This window comes from Aspergillus pseudonomiae, assembly GCF_009193645.1.
Source record: "Aspergillus pseudonomiae strain CBS 119388 unplaced genomic scaffold BDV37scaffold_114, whole genome shotgun sequence".
Taxonomy (NCBI): domain Eukaryota; kingdom Fungi; phylum Ascomycota; class Eurotiomycetes; order Eurotiales; family Aspergillaceae; genus Aspergillus; species Aspergillus pseudonomiae.
Window position 1 is genome coordinate 16,993 of NW_022476106.1, and position 19,594 is coordinate 36,586.

Below are 19,594 nucleotides of genomic sequence, written 5' to 3' on the forward strand. Positions count from 1 at the left end.
TTTTTTTTTTTTTTTTTTTTTTTTTTTTTTTCTTTTCCTTGCTTCTTTTGGCGATAGGGATGGTCGGGGGATCGGAACCCGGTGTCAAAAATAAGGATGAGAGCACGAAATCCGTGTTTCTCTACGGCTACGGAATAGGGAAATGGCGTCAGTGCATGATTGATGGCACGCGCGGTCATGGACTACAGTATATTGTATCTCAGATTTTCATTGGTGGAGTGTCTAAGGGGAATTGCCGGACGACTATCAGCTTCTATTTTTGCCTGTATTCTATATATCCAGTTGTGTCGATGAGCTCTTCGTGGTTTCATTGACTTTGATGACCTTTTCCTTTCTTTGTATAACGATTGCGGTTATGAGTGAATATTTCTATTCAACTTTTGATATCAAACGTCAACTGTCTACATAATATAACCTACTCAGGAGTAATGAGTTTACAAATTCGTACAGATATCATGTTTACGCGACAAAACCTTGCTAGTTCGAAAAGTCTACAAACTTAAAGAGGACTGAGGAGAACCTATAGTAGCTCAAGCTGTTTTTAAGTAAGGTGTTTAGCTGGTGATCGACAGGTTCCCAATAATTACTAGAGGATATATACTATGAAGATGTATCAGGTGAGCTGCTTTGCAGGACTGCCTCTGTGCATCGCTATGGTGAATATTCAGCAGAGGCTACTGGGAATGACCGTCTTTCTCCCCTTACCATTACTTTACTTTCCTATTGTATTTCAGCTATCTACGAGTCTACATCTAGGATTATTATAACTCGTTCTCCACGTACACCAGAGTCACTCTCTTTTCCCAAGCGTCAAGTCCTTCGCTTTACTTAATCTTATTTGCACCTTATCATTTCGGCATAATACATGAATCTCTATATAATAAGCGAAAGGACGGTTTTTATCAGACTGAGGCCATCACTCGAGACCCATCGATACTGCTTGTGGACAAACCAAGCCAAGGACCCTGAATGGACTTCGATTCAGGAAGAGATATCCCATTTTGAGCAAGCTGCCTGACACAACACCTCCATGGCGAGGTCCCAGATATGGTTGGTGTGCCTTGTGCCACTACATACAAGGGCACATGATTTGGTTTTTTCATTATAAGAAATCAGACTCGCGGTCACAATCGCTGAGGCTTCTGCAAGACACTCGGGATATTCTGTATGATTCTCTTCTGTCTCCACAATGATCAAGGATGCATTAATGGCTTCTACGTCAATATATAACTAGTTTATCGCATCATCCTTTTCTGACAGAGAAAAAAGAAACCAAAGACTTAGGAGGGTTCCCGACTATCCTTACAGAAATGTCGACTCCCGTTAGGCTGAACAACCTTCCAGCCAATAATTCCCGATGGCTTCCAGCTAGTCTCTTTGGGGTTTATGCTCCTTTTAGCTCTGATACGCCAAACCAACGACGGTGGCCGATTCCCCAGACCGTTGGTCTTGGCCCCGCCCGCGTGGGTACAGTAGGGCCTCCAGCTTAATTACCGATTATCATGCCCTGAGGGCCTGGCCCCTTTTCTCTTTTTATCTACCTCTTTTCATTTTTTGTGGATAGACAAAGGGTCTGTATACGGAGTAATTGAGAATGTTGGGAGTTGCCTGCTGTGTATAGGCGACCTGTTACCATGGACGGAGACGACATTTGCCCACTGGATGACCCAAAACATGGCGTCAATGTCGAAAGTTTACAAGACCAATCGGCCACTTTTAATTTATCCTTTCGCGAAGTCCAGCCCGTTGACATACGCGTGAAGAACCTATCGCTGGAAGTTGATATCTCTCCCCCGATATGGGAAACCGCCCCGTCACAGATATGGCGCCGTTTACGCGGGAAGACGGCGGCCGATGCGCAGAAAACCGTGCTGGACGGAATCGACGCTTACATGCCGAGTGGCAGCTTGACGGCGATCATTGGTAGTAGTGGATCTGGGAAGACATCGCTGCTCAACCTTATGGCAGGCAGAATGGGTATGAGCAAGGCCGCTGTCGCAGGGACTACGACCTTCAATGGCGATGCCAACATTGAGAGCGTTCGCAGTGCCTATGTCATGCAGGAAGATGTCCTCATACCCACACTGACGGTCCGAGAGACTCTGCGGTACTCGGCCGATCTACGGCTCCCGCCGCCTACCACGCAGAAGGAGCGCCATCAAATTGTAGAACAGGTCATTATGGAGCTAGGCCTGAAAGAATGCGCCGATACACGGATAGGCACCAATATCCACAAGGGCTGCAGTGGGGGTGAGAAGAGACGCACGAGCATTGGGGTGCAGATGTTGGCAAACCCGTCGGTACTATTCTGCGATGAACCGACCACAGGCCTCGACGCGACAAGCGCCTTTCAAATTGTCCGAACGTTAAAACGGCTCGCCCAAGAGGGAAGAACAGTCATCGTCTCGATCCATGCCCCTCGCTCAGAGATTTGGAATCTTTTTGATAATGTCATTCTCTTAGCCCGGGGGTCGGTCGTTTATAGTGGACCATCAAGCGGGTCTTTGACTTACTTTGAAAGTCATGGCCATGTGCTTCCTCCCTTTGTCAATCCAGCGGAGTTTCTGATCGATCTTGCTGCTATTGACAACCGTACAGAGGAGTTGGAAGCAGCGTCCTTGGCGAGAGTTGAATTTCTCAAAACTTCGTGGAGAACTAAACGGAAGACCGACAAGGAAATGTGCGGATCACGGCAAGATGATGAGAAGCGTGAGGGTTCAACTACACGGGTACAAGACATACCGATGGCGAAAACTGTATCATTCAATCGGCAGTTCCGTGTCCTCACCTCTCGTACATTCAAGACAACAATTCGTGATCCTATGGGTCTCGCGGGTAGTCTCCTTGAGGCTATCGGCATGGGTGTCATCAGCGGCTGGATCTTCGTGCAGCTGGATGAGAGCCAAGCAGGGATTCGCTCCCGACAAGGAAGCCTTTATACCTCAAGCAGTCTAAACGGATATCTCATTCTCCTTTATGAGACATACCGACTAACGATCGACATACGGCAATTTGACCGGGAGAGAACGGAAGGTGTTGTGGGGGTTCCGGCTTTCTTATTGAGTAGACGTGCAGCGAGACTGCCTCTGGAAGATTTACCTGTTCCAGTTATCTTCGCTATCATTTTCTATTTCATGGTGGGATATCGCCTGAGTGTGGACCAGTTTTTTATCTTTCTGGCCATTACGATCCTCACTCATTACATTGCCATAACTTTTGCGGCCGTCTCCATCGGTATCGCCAGGAGCTTCCCTGGGGCGAGTCTAGTAGGCAACCTCTCGTTTACGGTGCAGTCGTTCGCGTGCGGCTACTTCGTGCAGTCAAATCAGATTCCGGTCTATGTGCGTTGGCTAAAGTGGGTGGCGTATACCTTCTATATCTTTGGGGCGCTATGTGCCAATGAGTTTATTGGCCCCAACGGGCCGCCTGAAGGCCAGTTCTACGATTGTCCCTATTCCGACGACCCCAATGATCCTGCGTGCACGCAATACACGGGTCGGTATATCATGGAGAGCCTGGGATTCCCATCCAATTGGATATGGCGGCCAATCGTAGTATTAGTGGCGTTTGTCGTTGGCCATTACTTCCTGGCTGGTATTCTTCTACAGTACAATCACTTTGCAATGGATATAGCGCAGGCACGGAAGACCGATAAAGATATGAGTACTGGGGTGGAGAAGATGGCCGTCCGACCAGCCGAGGAAGCGCGCAAAGTAGCCATATCACTAGACAAGTATGCTCTCGACATACGAAAACGAGGGTTCTTTGGACGAGGATCGCGAACATTGTCCATTCTCAAACCCATCACCGCAGAGTTTCAGCCAGGTAATCTGAACGTGATTATGGGGCCCTCGGGCAGCGGGAAGACGTCGCTCCTCAACTCTGTTGCGCGACGACTACATGGTTCCTTGAACACACAGTACCAGGTCCACGGCGACATGCTATACAATGGAGCTATCCCCTCCGAAAGTGTCATCCGCTCTGTCACGTCGTTTGTGACCCAAGATGACGATGCATTAATGCCCTCACTGACAGTGCGCGAGAGTCTTCGATTCGCGGCGGGACTACGATTGCCCGTTTGGATGTCACGAGAAGAGAAGAATCGCCGGGCGGAAGAGGTTCTGCTCAAGCTGGGTTGAAAGAGTGTGCCGATAATCTGATTGGGAGCGAACTGATCAAAGGCATCAGTGGCGGAGAGAAAAGGCGCGTCACGATCGCCATTCAGATCCTGACCGATCCGAAAGTGTTACTGCTCGACGAGCCCACTTCAGGCCTGGATGCTTTTACGGCCATGTCTATCATTGAGGTTCTTAAGGGACTCGCCGAAGAGGGGCGCACTCTGGTCATGACCATCCATCAGGCCCGATCGGATTTGTTCCAGCATTTCTCCAGTGTTTTGCTTCTTGCGCGAGGGGGGTATCCGGTATATGCGGGCGACGGCTTAACAATGTTATCATACTTTGGGGCATTGGGATACCACTGTCCGCAGACAACCAACCCAGCCGACTTCGTGCTGGACTTGATTACAGTGGACCTACAACAAGCAGACCGAGAAGCGGTGACCCGCGAGAGGGTCCAGAAGCTCATTGTCGGCTGGGATCGCAAGACATTCGATCACGGACGGCGAACATCTCACATCGCTACACCAGCCGAACTGGGCAGCTTGAAGCGGCAGATGCTCCCATTACGGATCACGTACCCCTTGGTGCTGCATCGGTCGGCGATCAATTTCTGGCGACAGCCACCGCTTGTCATGGCACGATCAATGCAGGTCGTGGGGATCGCAATTATCATGGCATTGTTCTTTGCGCCCTTGAAGAACGATTACGCCGCGGTGCAATCACGGATGGGCTTCATCCAGGAGTTTGGCGCCTTGTACTTTGTGGGTGCGTTGGGAACCCCCTTACCTACGGCTCCAGTTAAACTTGCATGTATAGACTAACCAAAAACCGGGCAGGAATGCTTCAAAACATCGCCATCTACCCCAACGAACGCGATGTGTTCTACCGCGAGGAGGCCGACCATTGCTACTCGGCTGAGACATTCATCCTGCAGTACACCACACTGGAGGTGCCCTTCGAGGTGCTGTCGTCCCTCATCTTCGGCGTCCTGGCCGCATACGCGGACAACCTCGGGCGCAGTCCCACGATGTTCCTGATCTGCGCGTACAACTGTTTCTGCATCGTCAGCTGCGGTGAGTCGCTGGGCATCATGTTCTGCACGCTCTTCTCGCACGTTGGGTTCGCAGTCAACGTGACGTCAATCTTGCTCTCCATCGCGAACATCCTAGGCGGTGTCATGAGTCTGAACGTCAACGAGGTCCTCCAGGGGCTCAACCACCTCTCGCCCGTCAAATATGCCGTCGCCAACCTGGCGTCCTATGCTATGCGGAACCAAGAGTTCGTGTGTACGGCGGCCCAGCGATTGGCGGATGGAAGCTGTCCAATCCAGAACGGACAGCAGGTGCTCCGGCTCTACAACCTGGACAAGAACGGGGCGATGAACGTGATGGCCTTAGGTGTTTGTACGATAATTTATCGGGTGGTTGCTTACGGGCTGGTGAAGGGGATGCGGTGGGAAAGGAAATAACAGTTAGTAAGTTGACTGGTAGTAGAATATGATATCACGCATCCAATGAGAATGAATCCGCGGAAGTATTCGGTCGACGCCCGAGCGATGGATCTGCGAGTGTGTAGGACGAATTAGAGTCAGCGAGATTCGGTACATGCTCAAGCGTGGTACTCCGAGAAGAAAAATTCCATTTGAAGAGAAGAACAAAAAAAAGAAAAAAAAAAAAAAAAAAGGACAGTACTTCTTGCCACTGAGCCATTTTCTTCGTCATGCACAACGGTCTAGACTCTGCCGTCTGTGCTCAACCCCCCCCAAGGCAGCACAGCACAACAACATCCAGCAAAACAGCCAGATAATCTGGAAAAAAGCACACTCACAATCAATCAAAGAAATGAGTTTCGCCCATATCTATCCCACAATTGCAAAAGGCCCTGAACCCCTCCTCCTCAAACAACACTTGAAACACGCCTGCGACGTTTCCATTGAAATTTGAACTCACCACAACTTTGAAAAGCAGTAGCTGACAAGAACCATCCCCAGGTTCACCAATCACAGAACAATTCCCATTCACCACCCAGCCAATCAAGCCATGCCAACCACTTTACAATTCAGTGTGTCCCCACCCAAATTCAGCCAATCAAACCACACTTGACGGTGTGGTACCTTACATAAGCTCTGCGTCCAGGGCCCTCAATGCTGATTGATCATTGGACAAGCGTCAAACCGCCCTTTGGATCTGAGATGGTCAACAGTTTTCAGAGGGTCCCCTGTGGATACTGCGTACACACCCCCACTGTGGCTGTTCTTTAGACCTTCCTTTAGGTAGTGGACTTGTAATTCCCTCACGTTCGATGTCTTAGTCTGGGTTTTCTTTGCCGGACTTTCCTTGGATTGTAATTGGAGAGAGGGATGTAAGGCGAGAGGAAAGGGCAAAAAAAAAAAAAAAAAAAAAAAGAGGGAAGAGAAACCACAGCACAGCACCCTAGTCCGTCCTTCCCGGTTCCCCGGTATACGGGTTCGGTAGGATTGGCGAGTGAAAACCCATGTGATTTGAACAAGTGTTCAGGCCGGAAGTCGATGAGAGAACGAGGTCGGTGGCCGAGAGTTTCCCGGATATCCTGGGGAGTCTGTGAGTCATGGACTGATGAACTGCGAGACTACGTGTCATGCTCTGATTTTTCCATTTCTGATTGAAATCAAAGAATCATCGATTAAGGATCAATTCATCATCACTTTTACTAAATTAGTAAGAGAGAAAAAAGGGACCAGGAAGTCTACTACAAAACCAGAAATAAAAGCGAGAAACTTTTTAAAATTCGAAAAAAAGGTCTATTTCTATAGTAAGGTAATTTCTAGTCCCACGTGGAATTCGTGATCGTGATATCAAATCACTCCTGTATCCTAGATACATGAAGTCGTGAAAAAAGCAAAAGAGAGTGAACACTCATCCAGGAGTCAGCTCTGTCATGGTGGTATCACAATCTTGCATCAAGCAAGTCAATTTGGAGTTGTTTTTTTTTCTTTCCCATTTCCCCCGTAACCATACCGAACTCCGTTGTCCATATTCGTCGTGGGAATCATATTCACCGTAAGATGGTCACCATTGGTGAAAGCAAAAGCAATCGATGTAGCAAAAAGGAGCGTAGTGAAGTCATCTTATCTCGTTGAAAGGAGAGAAAAAGATGCTTAGAGGCCAATGGTGACACTGAAGGAGGTGTCAATGGGGCAGCCGTGAGTAGCGTGGTCATCGTCGGGCTTGAGGTAAGCCTCGGCGCAGGCAGTGTCACCAGCAGCGCAGTTGACAGAGGGACAGTTGCCGTCAGTGGTGGAGGGGGTAACGGAGAAACCGTACTTGGTGAAGACGTTGTCTCCGCCGAGGTCGATGCAGCTCATGTCCCAGTAGATGGTGTCACCGGACTGGGTGTACTCAAACTGGAGGACGTTGGACTGCTCCTGAGTGTTGGACAACTTGATGGAGATGCCACCGCCGTTGTCGTTGGTTTGCCAGGATTCCTGGTAGTTGCCACCGTTCGCAGAAAGGGAATGCATGTTACTGACTCTATCAGAAACAGACCACGCGTAAACGGTTTCACCCAGGTTGTTGACAATGTTGACACCGCCACTCCGCTTGACAGGGTTGGCAGTGGGGAGAGCAGCAGTGAGGCTGGCAAGAGCGGCCAAAGTGATAGTCTTGCTGAACATCATTTTGAATGAGTTGGAAAAGAAGACAAAAGACTGTGATGAGATTGTGCTGGTTGGAAGGTTTTTTGAGTTTTTTGAAGTCAAGAGATTGACTGGGCCTGTTCTACAGACGCAAGGAAGGAACTTTTTTGAAGTGGGTGGTAAAAGAAGGACGAGATTCGATCTCGAAAGGAAGGACAGACAGAGCTTGTCTAGAGAATGTATAAGAGAATGTCGATGGTTGAAGAAGGAGAAGAGACGATTTAGGATGGACCTCGTCAGGGTTTATATATCTTTGGGGGAAGGCATCATGGCGGCAATGATCTCCAACTCTCGGTACCTGACAGACTGGTAAAGTCTGGAACGATAAGAAAACTCTAGAGAAAGAAAAAAGAACAGAGAAAAATGATCCACATGAGTACCCAAGCAAGACTGTAATATGGGTCCATTCAGGGGACTAACTCTGGTTCGCTGGCATGACGTTGAAAAAGGTTGTACCTGACATCGGATACATGGTTTAACTTCGACGCCACGGGGGCTACTGGGCCCAAACGTGGAGGGAATCTGGTGGAAAATGAAACGACACTCCGGCACTGTACAACGGGAAATACTGCCGTCACTTTGGGGACTCGATTGTGACTCGTCCACGACCGCAGACTTGTTGCAATAGCAGTCGCGCTGACAGGTCCTGTCCTCCATGCTCTACTCATCGACTGAGAATAAGATTAGATTCTGTCGGTGCGACAGCTCACACCGTCCAGATTCATACCCGATCTACTTACTACGAGGGGTTCGACACTGCAGCTGACAATGATTACATGCATACAGCCTGTACTGAGTAATGAGTAGTGGAGAACCACAATGGGTGCACTTGCCATCGGCTCCATTCTCCCTCCCACACTTCCGTTTCCACTCTTCAAAATCCAGACTTGGGCAGAATCCTGATGGAATCAGCGCGTCCCACTCGATCTCGTTGATCCACCCGCTTCTTTGAAAAACCCTAGGTCGTGGCTGAGCGAGCGATACGCGTGGAAATAAAGATTTTGTCGGAGAATCCTGTGGGAATGCCATCCACAGACTAGACAGAGGAAGTGGTAATACGCTCGGCCAGCCCTAACCCTGGTTCCGTCGAAGGCAAAAAAAGGATTACAACCACGGATTTCCCTCCGAACAAAGACCGTGACATTCGAGAAAGCTTCCTGAATGAGTAAGGAACTCCTTTGAGAATTCTTTACATTTCTAAGCTGGTTCCCATGGTTCGCCTCACCTATTATTGGTCTTGTGTGGAGAGAAAACGAGGGGTTCACTGAGGGTTCAATCTCTGTCCTGTGGTCCGCCTGCCGGCAAAGACGGCGTCGCCATGTGCAAGTTTTTATGGCCTCCATGACACCCTTGGCGAGGACGGATGTTTTGGCTGAAAGGGAAAAGACGACGAGCTGTCCAAGGATGACAAGTCATGGCACTCGAGGGACTTTTTTTCTTGTCGTTCTCTCTTCTCTTCCCGAGATACTGCCACGCCTTACACACAGACCATCAAAACCGGTTGCTGATCCACTCCTCGCCAAGCGCTTGACTTGCCTTTATCACCACAACCGTTTCTTTTAGTCGCCGAGGTTTCCGTGACGATCTCACCGTGGACTCATCATCGTTCGACTAGTGTGTAGTCTATTATTCTTTGGGAGTTCGGTTCGGCGTTCTAGACTTTTGCAGGGATCATCGCCGCTGGTCCCACTGTGTTAACCCCTCGCTACAGCGCTCTTTTTGTTGTTCTCGTGATGAAACAAAGCCTTAACAATTAAATTTCGCTCCAAGAAATACGGTCCAGGGAACATCAACCTCTGTGGTATACTAGCGCGTAACTCTCACTCGAAAGCGACCAAAATACAAAGTAAAGAATATCAACGGAACAATGAAATTCGGGGTAGTCTATATGATCACCAGTATGGAGCCCGAAGACCGGCAAGACTGGTCAACGACCCCTCGGCAGAGGTATCCTCGCGTTTGCGATGACCCGCCAGCTCCAAGTTGATTTGCCGATGAATGTGTACCAGCCAATCCACGTAACTCTGCGCTTCATTGTTGCGGTCCTCCACCAGTAACCTTGCGAACTCATACTCGGCCCCATCCAACCCTTGGCGAGCCAACTGGATCGCAACTGACTTGGACCCTCGGATAGTCGAGAAGTACTGCAGTAGATTGCGCACTTGCGCATTCAAATGGGTTTCCAACACAGGGAGCGACGACGTCTGGGGGTTGAGTCCCTGGAGAGACGACTGCCCAGGTCCAAAGAGATCCTCCAGCAGGTTGGGTGATACGTGGGAATGGAGCCACAACAGACACATCTGGCCATTGTCCACGAGGTATGCCCCACCCTCCTCAATCTTAGAGAAGCTGGCTCGAAGGGACGGTGGGACCTGCAGCTGTCCTTGCTCATTGGGGAAGCCATCTTGGGGTTGCATGTTGTGGATCGGAATGATCCGGGGATACAGGTACAGGGCTAGTTCTGTGACCCCAATCGAGCGTAGCATCCGCATGTCGTGAATCCGTCGGTCCGATGCTTCTTGGCCGCCTGCGTATTCAAGTTAGCCACTCTCACGTGTAACCCGGATGTAGCCGTCCCTACCCTTGAATGCTCGTGATTTGACCAGGCCCAGCATATACATGGAAAACTCCTTGAGATTCTCCGGGAGTACAAGTTGTCCGGGTGGGTGTGACCCGGAGAAGACCTTGCGATAGCCGCTGAAGATGTCCACGGTCTTTTCTGTAATGCTGGCCCGAATGTCCTTGAGCGATTTGTCCACGGTTTTGGCAGCCGCTGTGGTTAAAACTGTCAGCACGTCTGCTCTGAAAAACAGCGCTGGGTAGTTGACTTACCCTCTTTAGCCATAATACTGACAACAGCGTCCTGGTCTATGAATTTCATCGTTTCCAACCCTCCTTCATTGACTGCTGCTACCACGTTGATACAGCGCACCCGTCGCTGCCCTTCGGCCGTAGTATACAGCAAGGCGGCTTGGAAGTGTGCATCCAATTTGGGGTCAAGCTTGCCATCATAGCTGAAGATGACACCAATCGCTTTGTCGGCATCAATGGATCCGATCTCCAAGTCCGCCCCGAGAGCATGTTGTATAAAGTTACCATGATACGCTGATACCTGGAGACCGTTGGAACAACGGACTTTCATCATTGCTTGATAGCCTGTCTCGCGAGTAACTGCATGTGCAAACTCCTGCGAAAGCTTCAGAATGTCTCGCGGAGCGTGGAAATTGGGGTAGAAGAATGTTTCTCCGCCTGATACTTCGGCGACATGGCCTAAATAGCATTAATACCCCTATATTCTGCAGCAATAAAATCGCAGAAAACCTACCTATCGTAGCCACGTCAATATACGTCCCGCCAGGTGCCGCCACGAACATGTCAACACCGATGCCGTGTTCGGCCATCTTTCCAGCAGTTGTTCTCCATGCCTGGTTGTCTGTGGTAAATAATTTCCGTTCCGCATCCGTGCCATGCACTTTAGGGTCGTCCCTCATATGCAACGCGCCGGGGCCCCAAGTGGGTAAGCTGCATATAGACGCAAAAATCTTTCCACCGGTAGCTTGCAGAGCAGACATTGCCGCATTGAGAGCTGGGAGCAGAGCTGGTTCAGGTTTCTTCATGTGTGAGAACATCTTGGGGATTTGATGTAGCAGAGACGTAATGATATCCCTATGAGTAGATGTTAGAGATCTGTATTCGTCAAACCGTGCCAGGATTACTTGCGTACTTTGATTCATAGGGATCTACAAACAGGCCCTCACTCAAAGGAACGAATGGCTCCTCCAAATCCGTCATCACCATCATCTGTGCCTGATCAAGTTGTGCCTGGGTATTGTAAGTATATTGTGGTGGGGTTTAGGCACATGAGGACTCACGCTGAGATTGTAGAAGTGCACTTCTTTATCATAGGTGACAATACCAATCTTCGAGCCCTCAGGCACTCGTCGCGCAGCTGCATCCTCTTCAGAAGCATCGGGTGCGCCGTATAAAGCTTCCGTGATTCCTTTGCACACCCCCTTCAAGAAACCCCTGTTCACCGATTCTTGACTGACGTCAATCAAGAAGAGCCGCTGAAGACCAACGGGCTCCTTGTTCCAGTACTCCTTCGGGACCATGAACTCAACTGTGCCCGTCATCAACTCCGGCCGTTGCAGACGGTCAACACGCGCCCCGGACATATCCAAAGGAGCAAAGTATTCCGGTGCCACGTCATTGGGGAAGGTGCACATGTTACAGACGAACTTGTTTCCTCCGGACTTAAACGTCATGAAAGGATTGATGTACGCCCTGCACCTCCGGCATCGCGGAGGACCCATTTCGCCAAAATCGAGCACTGGGACCTCATGTTCGCCGGGGTCGAGGCGAGCCAGGGGCTGTAGAACCATTCCTAGAGGCAGACCGGTGGAAGAGAGGAAGTCGGAGGTGGTGGGGATGTTGTTCAACGTCAGTCGGGCATGTTTAGGGGATGAGTTCCCTTGGTCGTGAGCCACAAAGGGCACAGCTGCCGGAGGGGGCAGATACCGTTCCATCGTCGGATAGATATTGCTGAAGTAGTACAGTGCCGGTATGTCGCGAGACCGGGGGATGCTTGGAATCTGTTCCGGATCAATCTTGCCCTGGGTAGGGACAGAGCCAGAGCCTGTGGCTGGAACACCTGGCTGAGGGACAATCCCCGCTGGCGGAACACCAGCGGCGGGTGAGATCGGACGTGGTGCCTGGTTTAACCCAGTATTCAGGAACTGAGATGAAGGCTGCATGCCTGCCTGCGGCATCCCGGCAAACTGCTGAGGCGCCGAAGCAGTAGCTCCTCCAATTTCATGATGCGCATGTCGATGCTTCTTCTTTCCTGGCCGGGCACCGCTATCTCCCATTATTCCCAAGCCACTCATCTGCGAAGTCAATCCTGCCATTGGATCTGCAGCGGCTCCCATATGTGTCTGTGTCTCGGTACCGTAGGCGAGTTGAGGACTAGGTGCCAGGCCCCGCGGAGGTGGAGATTGCAGCTGCTGTGCTGCTGCTGGTGGTGGTGGTGCACCATATTGATTTGGAGGCGGATTCCCGTAGTAGGCACCAGGCTGAGGAGGATAAAGACCTGGAGGAAATCCGGCAGCAGGTTGCGATTGTGAAGGAACTTGGTGAGCCATTCGATTCGGATTCGAGGGGTCTTCAGCGGGAGCGGTTCCCTGACCGAGAGTGTTATACATGGATTGGTCTGCCATGGTGCTTCATAATTTTATGAACAGACTCAGGGAAGGAAGAATGAGGAAGGTAGGTCTTTCACAGCCCACGACCGATTAGCACCGAACCATCACCGAACGGAGTTTGGGCGAAAAGGGCGACAAGTACGGAGTATATCCAAACAAATCCGTTAACCCAATCAAGCAACTGACCACCTAATCTGAAGCCGACGGACATATGTTGTTCCGAAACTGGCACGGGGCATACTACACCCTAATCAATCTAATCGCAACCCAAAAGAATAGAAGATTGGTGAGTCTAGAGATGAATGGGTGAATTCAATGGATACCTTGGATTGATTCGTTCGATTAATTTCCGAGGGTAGTCATCCCGAATGGTCTCTCTCCCTTACTGGGCTTATCAATATTGCGCAATGCCACGATAAGCCCCTGGCCGAGTCATTGTGCTCTGAATTTCTTCCGATATAAACCGAATAATTCATCTTCCTGCCTCCGGTGTAATCATTCCTCTGGTAGACACAGCTATTTGGACTGTGCTACTTGTGACCTGCAATTCTTCGTGAGCTTGCCGTTATATGTCAGACCATGTCGGCGCTGTTTTAGATCGGCGGGGCTTTTCTCACCGTCACTTCGCAACTGTGACACAACTTCAATGTATTCAGGTCTTCGTCCATTGACACGCGCTATATCAAAATTGTCCTTAAAGTGCGGTCATCTCCCAGCGATTTATGTTATAACCTCATTATAATTTTTACTACGCTATTTTATCAGTATTCATTGGAAAAGACGAAGAAGCAAAGAAACATTTACACTATATCCTTCGTCAGTGTCTCATTCAATGGCGAGCATTCGCGACGATGACGAGCTTCTTCTAGCTCGAATTGGCTATAAACAGGTACACATCAAAACCAGACATATTCTAGTAAAGTTTTAATCCCTGTTCCCCTTAGGAATTGCGCCGAGAATTTTCCAAATGGTCCACGGTCTCTTACGCCATCTCCATCCTAGGTATCCTGGGATCTGTCCCCGCAACCTTTGGTTCTCCTCTGGCTGCAGGTGGCCCAGCTACAGCCGTATGGTGCTGGTTCTTTGGCTCATGTATGGCGATGTGTATCGGCAGTTCGGTGGCAGAGTTAGTTTCTGCGTATCCCACAGCGGGAGGAATGTACTTTGTCACTAAGCACGTTGTCCCGGAAGAACAAGTGCCTATCTTTTCTTGGGTACAAGGCTGGTGCAACCTTCTCGGTCAAACTGCTGGTGTGTCCAGTGTTGTCTACACTGTGAGTCAGATGCTACTTGCCTGCGTTAGCATGAACTCGGAGCTGGTCGATGGCAGATACTCATATTCACCGTATGCTTTGATCTTTCCTGCTCTTCGCCTCGAGCTAACTTATACAGAACCGCTTTGGAAACGGTTCTCTTATCCATACTTCTCTTGTGTATATTAGGGGCTATATGCTCCTTAACAACCAGGACTTTGCATCGGATAGTATATTGGTTTGCTCCCATCAACAGTATGCACGATGCCCATCATACTTGTCAAGTTGGCTCTGACAATTACAGTTTCCGCGACGATTATCATCTGCATTGTGCTCCTCGCCTACACGCCCGACAAACAATCAGCCAGTTGGGTCTTCACCCACTTCACCGACGGTTCAGGATGGGGCTCGAAATTCTTTTCCTTCCTGCTCGGATTCATCTCTGTCGCATGGACAATGACAGATTATGACGGAACTACCCAGTGCGTTTCTACACTGCTTTCCCCCAAGAAGAAAATAAAAAAAAAAAAAAACAACAACAACAACAACAACAACAACAACAACAACAACAACAACAACAACTGACCAAGAACAAGCATGTCCGAAGAAACCCACGACGCCGCCACTCTGGGACCTATAGCCATTCAGACCGCAGTCTTCGTCTCCGGCGCATTAGGCTGGATTCTCACCGTCTCAATGTGCTTCTGTCTGAGCGACTTCGAAGGCATCCTCAACAGCCCCACCGGGCTTCCCGCAGCCCAGATCTTCCTCAACGCAGGAGGCAAAAGGGGAGGAACACTGATGTGGGGTCTCGCAATCCTAGTCCAGTTCTTCACCGGCTGTTCAGCCATGCTGGCAGATACAAGGATGGCTTATGCCTTCGCCCGTGACGAAGCGCTTCCATTTTCCTCGTACGTGTCCACCGAAGAAGTTGACCTGGGAAAAACAAGGCTCCTAATACATATATATCCAGCACCCTCTCCAAAGTGAACAAATACACTCACACGCCGGTCAACGCCGTCTGGTTCGTCGTCTTCTTCAGCATCTGCCTAAACTGCATTGCCATTGGCTCGACCGAAACCGCCACGGCGATCTTCAGCATCACTGCCCCAGCACTGGACATATCCTATATATCCGTAATCCTAGCGCACAGGATCTACAGGAACAGAGTCAAGTTCATCGAGGGGCCCTTCACGTTGGGTAAATGGGGTCCGTTTATCAACTGGGTGTCTGTGATCTGGGTGCTGTTCATTAGTGCGGTGTTGTTTTTCCCGCCTCGTGTGCCTATCACAGTTACTAATATGTAAGTTGCATGTTCTTTGTGCCCGCTTCTGATGTTGTGCCTGGGAACAGTACATGAGTCGTGATGTGGGTGGTGGTTGACTTAGTTGCTAGGAATTACGGTATATGTGTTGGCGCATTCATTGCCGCTTTTGCTTTGGTATGGTGGTGGGTTGCTGCACGGGGGTAAGTGAAAATTTATGTTTTCTTTTTTCTTTCTCTTTTTTTTCTTTTTGGTTTGGTCATGGGTTGGGATAGGAGACTGACGTATGTGCGCTTGTTTACCTAGGATATACAAGGGCCCTCGAACAGACGATCACATCCAAGAGGTATCTACTGAGGATCTGGGTAGTGGTTATGGGACGGTGGATGTTGCTTATTCTACGTCCCTTCAGTAATTAGAGAACTTTTACATAGGCTTAGGTTACATTCACGTTTCCTTTTGGCGGTGGGCTGGGGTTCTGATTCTTTATACTTGCTACGTCGGACAATGTCGATCTTCGGGGTTTCCGATTGCCTCAAATGTAGTAGGTATAGGTATAATGTTTAGTTTACAGTTAATTACCCGCAACAACAGCCAGTCCTTCGTAAATCTTCCTCTTCACGTCCAGGAAGCTTCCCGCCCCACGTCCTACAGCAGCAGCTGATTGAGCCGTAGCTTCAATCTCGATCTTTCCTGTGCCTGATTTGCGGACCGCGACCATCCGATCAATGAGAAGAGTTCCCTCACCACGGAACTCGGCCGTGTGGCCGGCTCCCTGCATGATCTTGCGGAGATCCGCCAGTCGCAAATCACCCACGTGGAGAGGGCGAGTCATAGATCTCGTTCCTGCTGCCATGTTGGCAGGAAGTATGTCAAGCACCGGGTAGACATCAGACTTGTCTGCTGTGGGTTTAGTGCCGTCGACGGTAGGTGCCGTAGCTTGTGAACTGGCCTCTTCCTGCAACAGTTTTTGCTTTTTACTTGGGGAGTCCGCTGCGTCCTCTGGGGGATTAAATTCAGGACCCCTCAGCTGTGCAGTCAATGTCACCACGCCAAGACTACGGACATGCTGCCATTTCAGGCGCCGAACGAGACTGTTGCTCAACTTGACCATCCAGGCGTTTGTATCAACGCTAGCATCAATAACTTCTCCAACAGCCGGGGTGTAAATCACAGCAGAGTCCGCAGCGGAGACATCAACTCCAGCCTTGGCTGCGAGGAGCTTCTTGCACTCTGTTGCAAGGGCCGTGGTCTCCTCCTTCATACCGCCCACTAGAATCAGTTTGCGAGGTTGAATGAGCGGGATCAGCATCTCCAAGCTCCGCTTATCGTGCAATCCCGTAAAGTCCACGAAAGCGATACGAGCATTAATAGTGAGACTAGCCTTCTGATAGACCGCTTTGGAGGGCCCCTCGAACGTCTGACCATCTGCTTCATCTTCCGACTCCAGGGCAGCATCGGCACCTTCTCCATCCTCTGTCAAGCTCATATCGTCCGCTGTGCTGGCGTCCTTCTTTCCAGGAAATTGTTGACGTTTGGCCCCGCTGCTAGACAACCGACGCCCGCCCGGTCCTGTCTCATCCCATCGTCGTTTCTGACCAAGCTTGGTCTGAGAGTCAGATCTGCGCTGTTGCATGTCGATCTCTTCACGCTCTTCTGCTCGTAAGTATTCCTCAGGTCGGATAAATTCTCCGTACTCATCTCCCTTCTTTCTGGGCGCTACGTATGGGAACATTCGTTCGCGGCCCTTCTTGCCCCGGACATCCCAGTCGAACACGTTCTTCCGCCGTAAAAGGATATTGACACCAAGGTCTTCATCACTGAGACCGAGTTTGTTGCGATTGGAATGAGCTAATGAAGTTGAGAAGTTTAGGACCCGTCCCTGCTGTTCTGTCTCAGAGTCTTCGGATGTGGAACTAGATCGGTCATCAAGCGCATCCGCTGCATTATCCAAATTTTCCTGTCCCCTCGCTTGGGAAGTATCTTGTAATTGTCTCTTCGTGGCAAGATACTGTTGATAGAGTAGTTGTTCACCAGGGTCTAGAGGTGCACGATGAACGTCTGACCAGGAGAGTTCTCGACCACCGCTATGAACCTGTTCAATCATCTCACCGTCGGAAGATTTCTCCAATGCGACACCATCTTTCCTTTCTTCATACCATTCCCAGATCATATTACCCAGAGTTTTCCGATGAAGATCTTCCTGGTTGTCGGCAAGCCTCTCCTTATGGAAAGACTCAGTGAGTAGGAGAAGGTTGTTCGGACCCCCCGCTACCAGGCGGAGAGATTCCTTTGCAAAACCCCAGTCCAGTGACGTGTCGGAAGCCAAAATGACTTTGGGTGTCTGGTCGTTCAAAATCTTCTCCAGCTTCTTTTTTCTCTCGACGATCTTCAAGTGTTTGAAAGTAAAAGGACCGGTGCCTTTCTCTTCTTTGCCCTGGTTTTGGCCAGAACGTTGACCACCGGGATTAGTTCGAGATTGACCCGTTGCTGCATCTACACCTTCCGCGGCCTCGAACTCTCGCACAATATTCTCGTCCATCCACTCTAACATACTCCGGGCTAACCTCATCGTCGTGTTAGCCTTCCTACCTGCGAGGTATAGTCCGGCCTCCTTTAGCACATTTTCCTCTTGCCCTGTTCCAGCAGTATCGCGCCACGCATGCTCCAGCGCATATGCCAGTTCCAAGACTCGAGCGCTGGTATCAGTGGGAATCAAAACAGTGCCTCCTTTGGCGATAGTACTCCGAATCATATCCAATAGTAAGTCATCTCGCTTTTTTCGTCCTCCTGGAAGGGCAAACTTGTCACCTCCTCTTGTACTACATACCAACGCGGTGGGTTTGCGCAATTGCTCTATGACCTCCGTTCCACTGGCGCCTGACCCGCCGAACCATGCAGCACCTGCCATTACACTCTCTCGTGCTTGGTTCCAGTCGACAGCGTAAACGATCGATTCCATGCCATGTTGTATATGCCATATTGTTCCTCCCACAGTGTGTCCAGCATTGTAAGCCGTGAGCGTAAGGCCGTTCAGTGGAGGGGAAAAGGGGGAAGGAAGTGGTTGGTGTGGCTGCGAGTACTTTAAGGGAAGGATCAGGGAGAAGTATCTGGCAATTTCCTCTGCGGTAGGAGGTTGAAGGAGGATTCTTCCGGAATGACTAGCATCTGCGCCCCCTTCGCCTTCTGGTACGGATGCTGCGGCAGACGCTGCAGAAGTAGATGCGCCCGGCTCAGAAATCGAGGCTTTGGGTAGAAATGTTGCAGCTAGCGGCGAGGAGGCGTACAGGTCCTGTAACAATGTGCGACCAAGCGCAATAACGGGGCTCGTGGCGTAGACAGGAATCTGTGTAAAAAGAGGGAAGGTCTTGCAGCAATGCGCGAATGCACCAATATGCGCAGGGGTAGCGTGGGTCAGAAGGATCAACGAAAGGGTGGGAACATGTCTACCACAGTCAATCAGACTAAGGATCATCGAAAAGGAAGACAAGCTAGCTGTCTTGTCATCATATAACGGAGCTTACTTTTCTAGTTCCTGCAAATCCAGAGGATCAAAGGTATCGTCCCAGCCGACGTCCACAAGGATTTTGATTCCACCATCCAGCTCTAAGATTGACTGAGAGGCCTTCGAGGAGGACGACTGTGCGCCAAGCAAAGGTGTGAACGTAAACATCTTTGCAGTTTTTAGGCGTCGCTCATCGGCCAACCTCGAAGTCGGCGACGGAGTTGGATTTGTCTCGGACTTAGCGGTACAGCGCTTCCAATCGAGTCATCAATCCAAATACAAGAATGATTAAAGCTATTAGACTTCAATTATAACATCACGTCTCTCCTCACTTAGATATGGATTAAAACTCAAGGCATTGAGGAGGAATCGTGTTATTGAGGTGATTGGAGAGTTCCGATGAAGCATCGCGGATCCGGTGTTTGTCTTGTTTGCAAGATGAATATTCACATGACCTGGTGTATTTTATTGAAGATTATATACAGCCTGGAGGTCTCCACTATATCTTTTGCGGGACTTGAGGCCCTGATGAAAGGCAGCTCGCCGCGGGGACTTAAGGGCAGAAGTGTGGCCATAA

General features: G+C 49.9%; 6 protein-coding genes across 6 annotated transcripts; 3 read left to right on the forward strand and 3 right to left on the reverse strand.

The window, feature by feature from the left end:
• The first annotated feature begins 3 nt into the window (after window positions 1–3).
• Window positions 4–370, forward strand: BDV37DRAFT_262691 (uncharacterized protein). The gene has a single exon (XM_032083462.1). The coding sequence runs from the start codon at window positions 60–62 to the stop codon at window positions 312–314; it is 255 nt and encodes an 84-aa protein (XP_031935982.1). The 5' UTR covers window positions 4–59; the 3' UTR covers window positions 315–370.
• A 1,264-nt stretch (window positions 371–1,634) lies between these two features.
• BDV37DRAFT_275894 (putative ABC efflux transporter) lies at window positions 1,635–5,589 on the forward strand (the record flags this gene model as incomplete). Its single annotated transcript, XM_032085463.1, has 3 exons — window positions 1,635–4,134; window positions 4,182–4,886; window positions 4,958–5,589. The coding sequence occupies 3 exons, from the start codon at window positions 1,635–1,637 to the stop codon at window positions 5,587–5,589; spliced, it is 3,837 nt and encodes a 1,278-aa protein (XP_031935983.1).
• Window positions 5,590–7,066: 1,477 nt separating this feature from the next.
• Window positions 7,067–7,906, reverse strand: BDV37DRAFT_23693 (putative extracellular thaumatin domain protein). The gene is made up of 2 exons (XM_032080658.1): window positions 7,199–7,906; window positions 7,067–7,128 (listed from the first exon to the last, which is right to left on the reverse strand). Exon 1 carries the CDS (start codon window positions 7,774–7,776, stop codon window positions 7,258–7,260), a length of 519 nt encoding a protein of 172 aa, XP_031935984.1. The 5' UTR covers window positions 7,777–7,906; the 3' UTR covers window positions 7,067–7,128; window positions 7,199–7,257.
• A 1,780-nt stretch (window positions 7,907–9,686) lies between these two features.
• On the reverse strand, window positions 9,687–13,010 carry BDV37DRAFT_288289 (Sec23/Sec24 family protein; the record flags this gene model as incomplete). Its single annotated transcript, XM_032088252.1, has 6 exons — window positions 9,687–10,321; window positions 10,376–10,567; window positions 10,627–11,064; window positions 11,120–11,460; window positions 11,519–11,616; window positions 11,667–13,010. 6 exons carry the CDS (start codon window positions 13,008–13,010, stop codon window positions 9,687–9,689), a joined length of 3,048 nt encoding a protein of 1,015 aa, XP_031935985.1.
• Window positions 13,011–13,827: 817 nt separating this feature from the next.
• Window positions 13,828–15,927, forward strand: BDV37DRAFT_275897 (amino acid permease; the record flags this gene model as incomplete). Its single annotated transcript, XM_032085464.1, has 8 exons — window positions 13,828–13,884; window positions 13,940–14,340; window positions 14,388–14,503; window positions 14,553–14,730; window positions 14,845–15,159; window positions 15,222–15,551; window positions 15,644–15,715; window positions 15,819–15,927. 8 exons carry the CDS (start codon window positions 13,828–13,830, stop codon window positions 15,925–15,927), a joined length of 1,578 nt encoding a protein of 525 aa, XP_031935986.1.
• On the reverse strand, window positions 15,819–19,366 carry BDV37DRAFT_23794 (cleavage polyadenylation factor subunit CFT2). The gene is made up of 2 exons (XM_032080787.1): window positions 19,037–19,366; window positions 15,819–18,958 (listed from the first exon to the last, which is right to left on the reverse strand). The coding sequence occupies exons 1-2, from the start codon at window positions 19,183–19,185 to the stop codon at window positions 16,087–16,089; spliced, it is 3,021 nt and encodes a 1,006-aa protein (XP_031935987.1). The 5' UTR covers window positions 19,186–19,366; the 3' UTR covers window positions 15,819–16,086.
• Between the last annotated feature and the right edge of the window lie 228 nt (window positions 19,367–19,594).

What these genes read in the sequence shown, in the direction of transcription:
- BDV37DRAFT_262691 (XM_032083462.1), top strand. Translation starts at nt 60, where the DNA reads ATGGTCGGGGGATCGGAACCCGGTGTCAAAAATAAGGATGAGAGCACG.
- BDV37DRAFT_23693 (XM_032080658.1), bottom strand. Translation starts at nt 7,776, where the DNA reads ATGATGTTCAGCAAGACTATCACTTTGGCCGCTCTTGCCAGCCTCACT.
- BDV37DRAFT_23794 (XM_032080787.1), bottom strand. Translation starts at nt 19,185, where the DNA reads ATGTTTACGTTCACACCTTTGCTTGGCGCACAGTCGTCCTCCTCGAAG. An exon ending in GATTTGCAGGAACTAGAAAA is followed by an intron (nt 18,959 to 19,036) that starts GTAAGCTCCGTT and finishes TGACTGTGGTAG; the next exon opens with ACATGTTCCCACCCTTTCGT.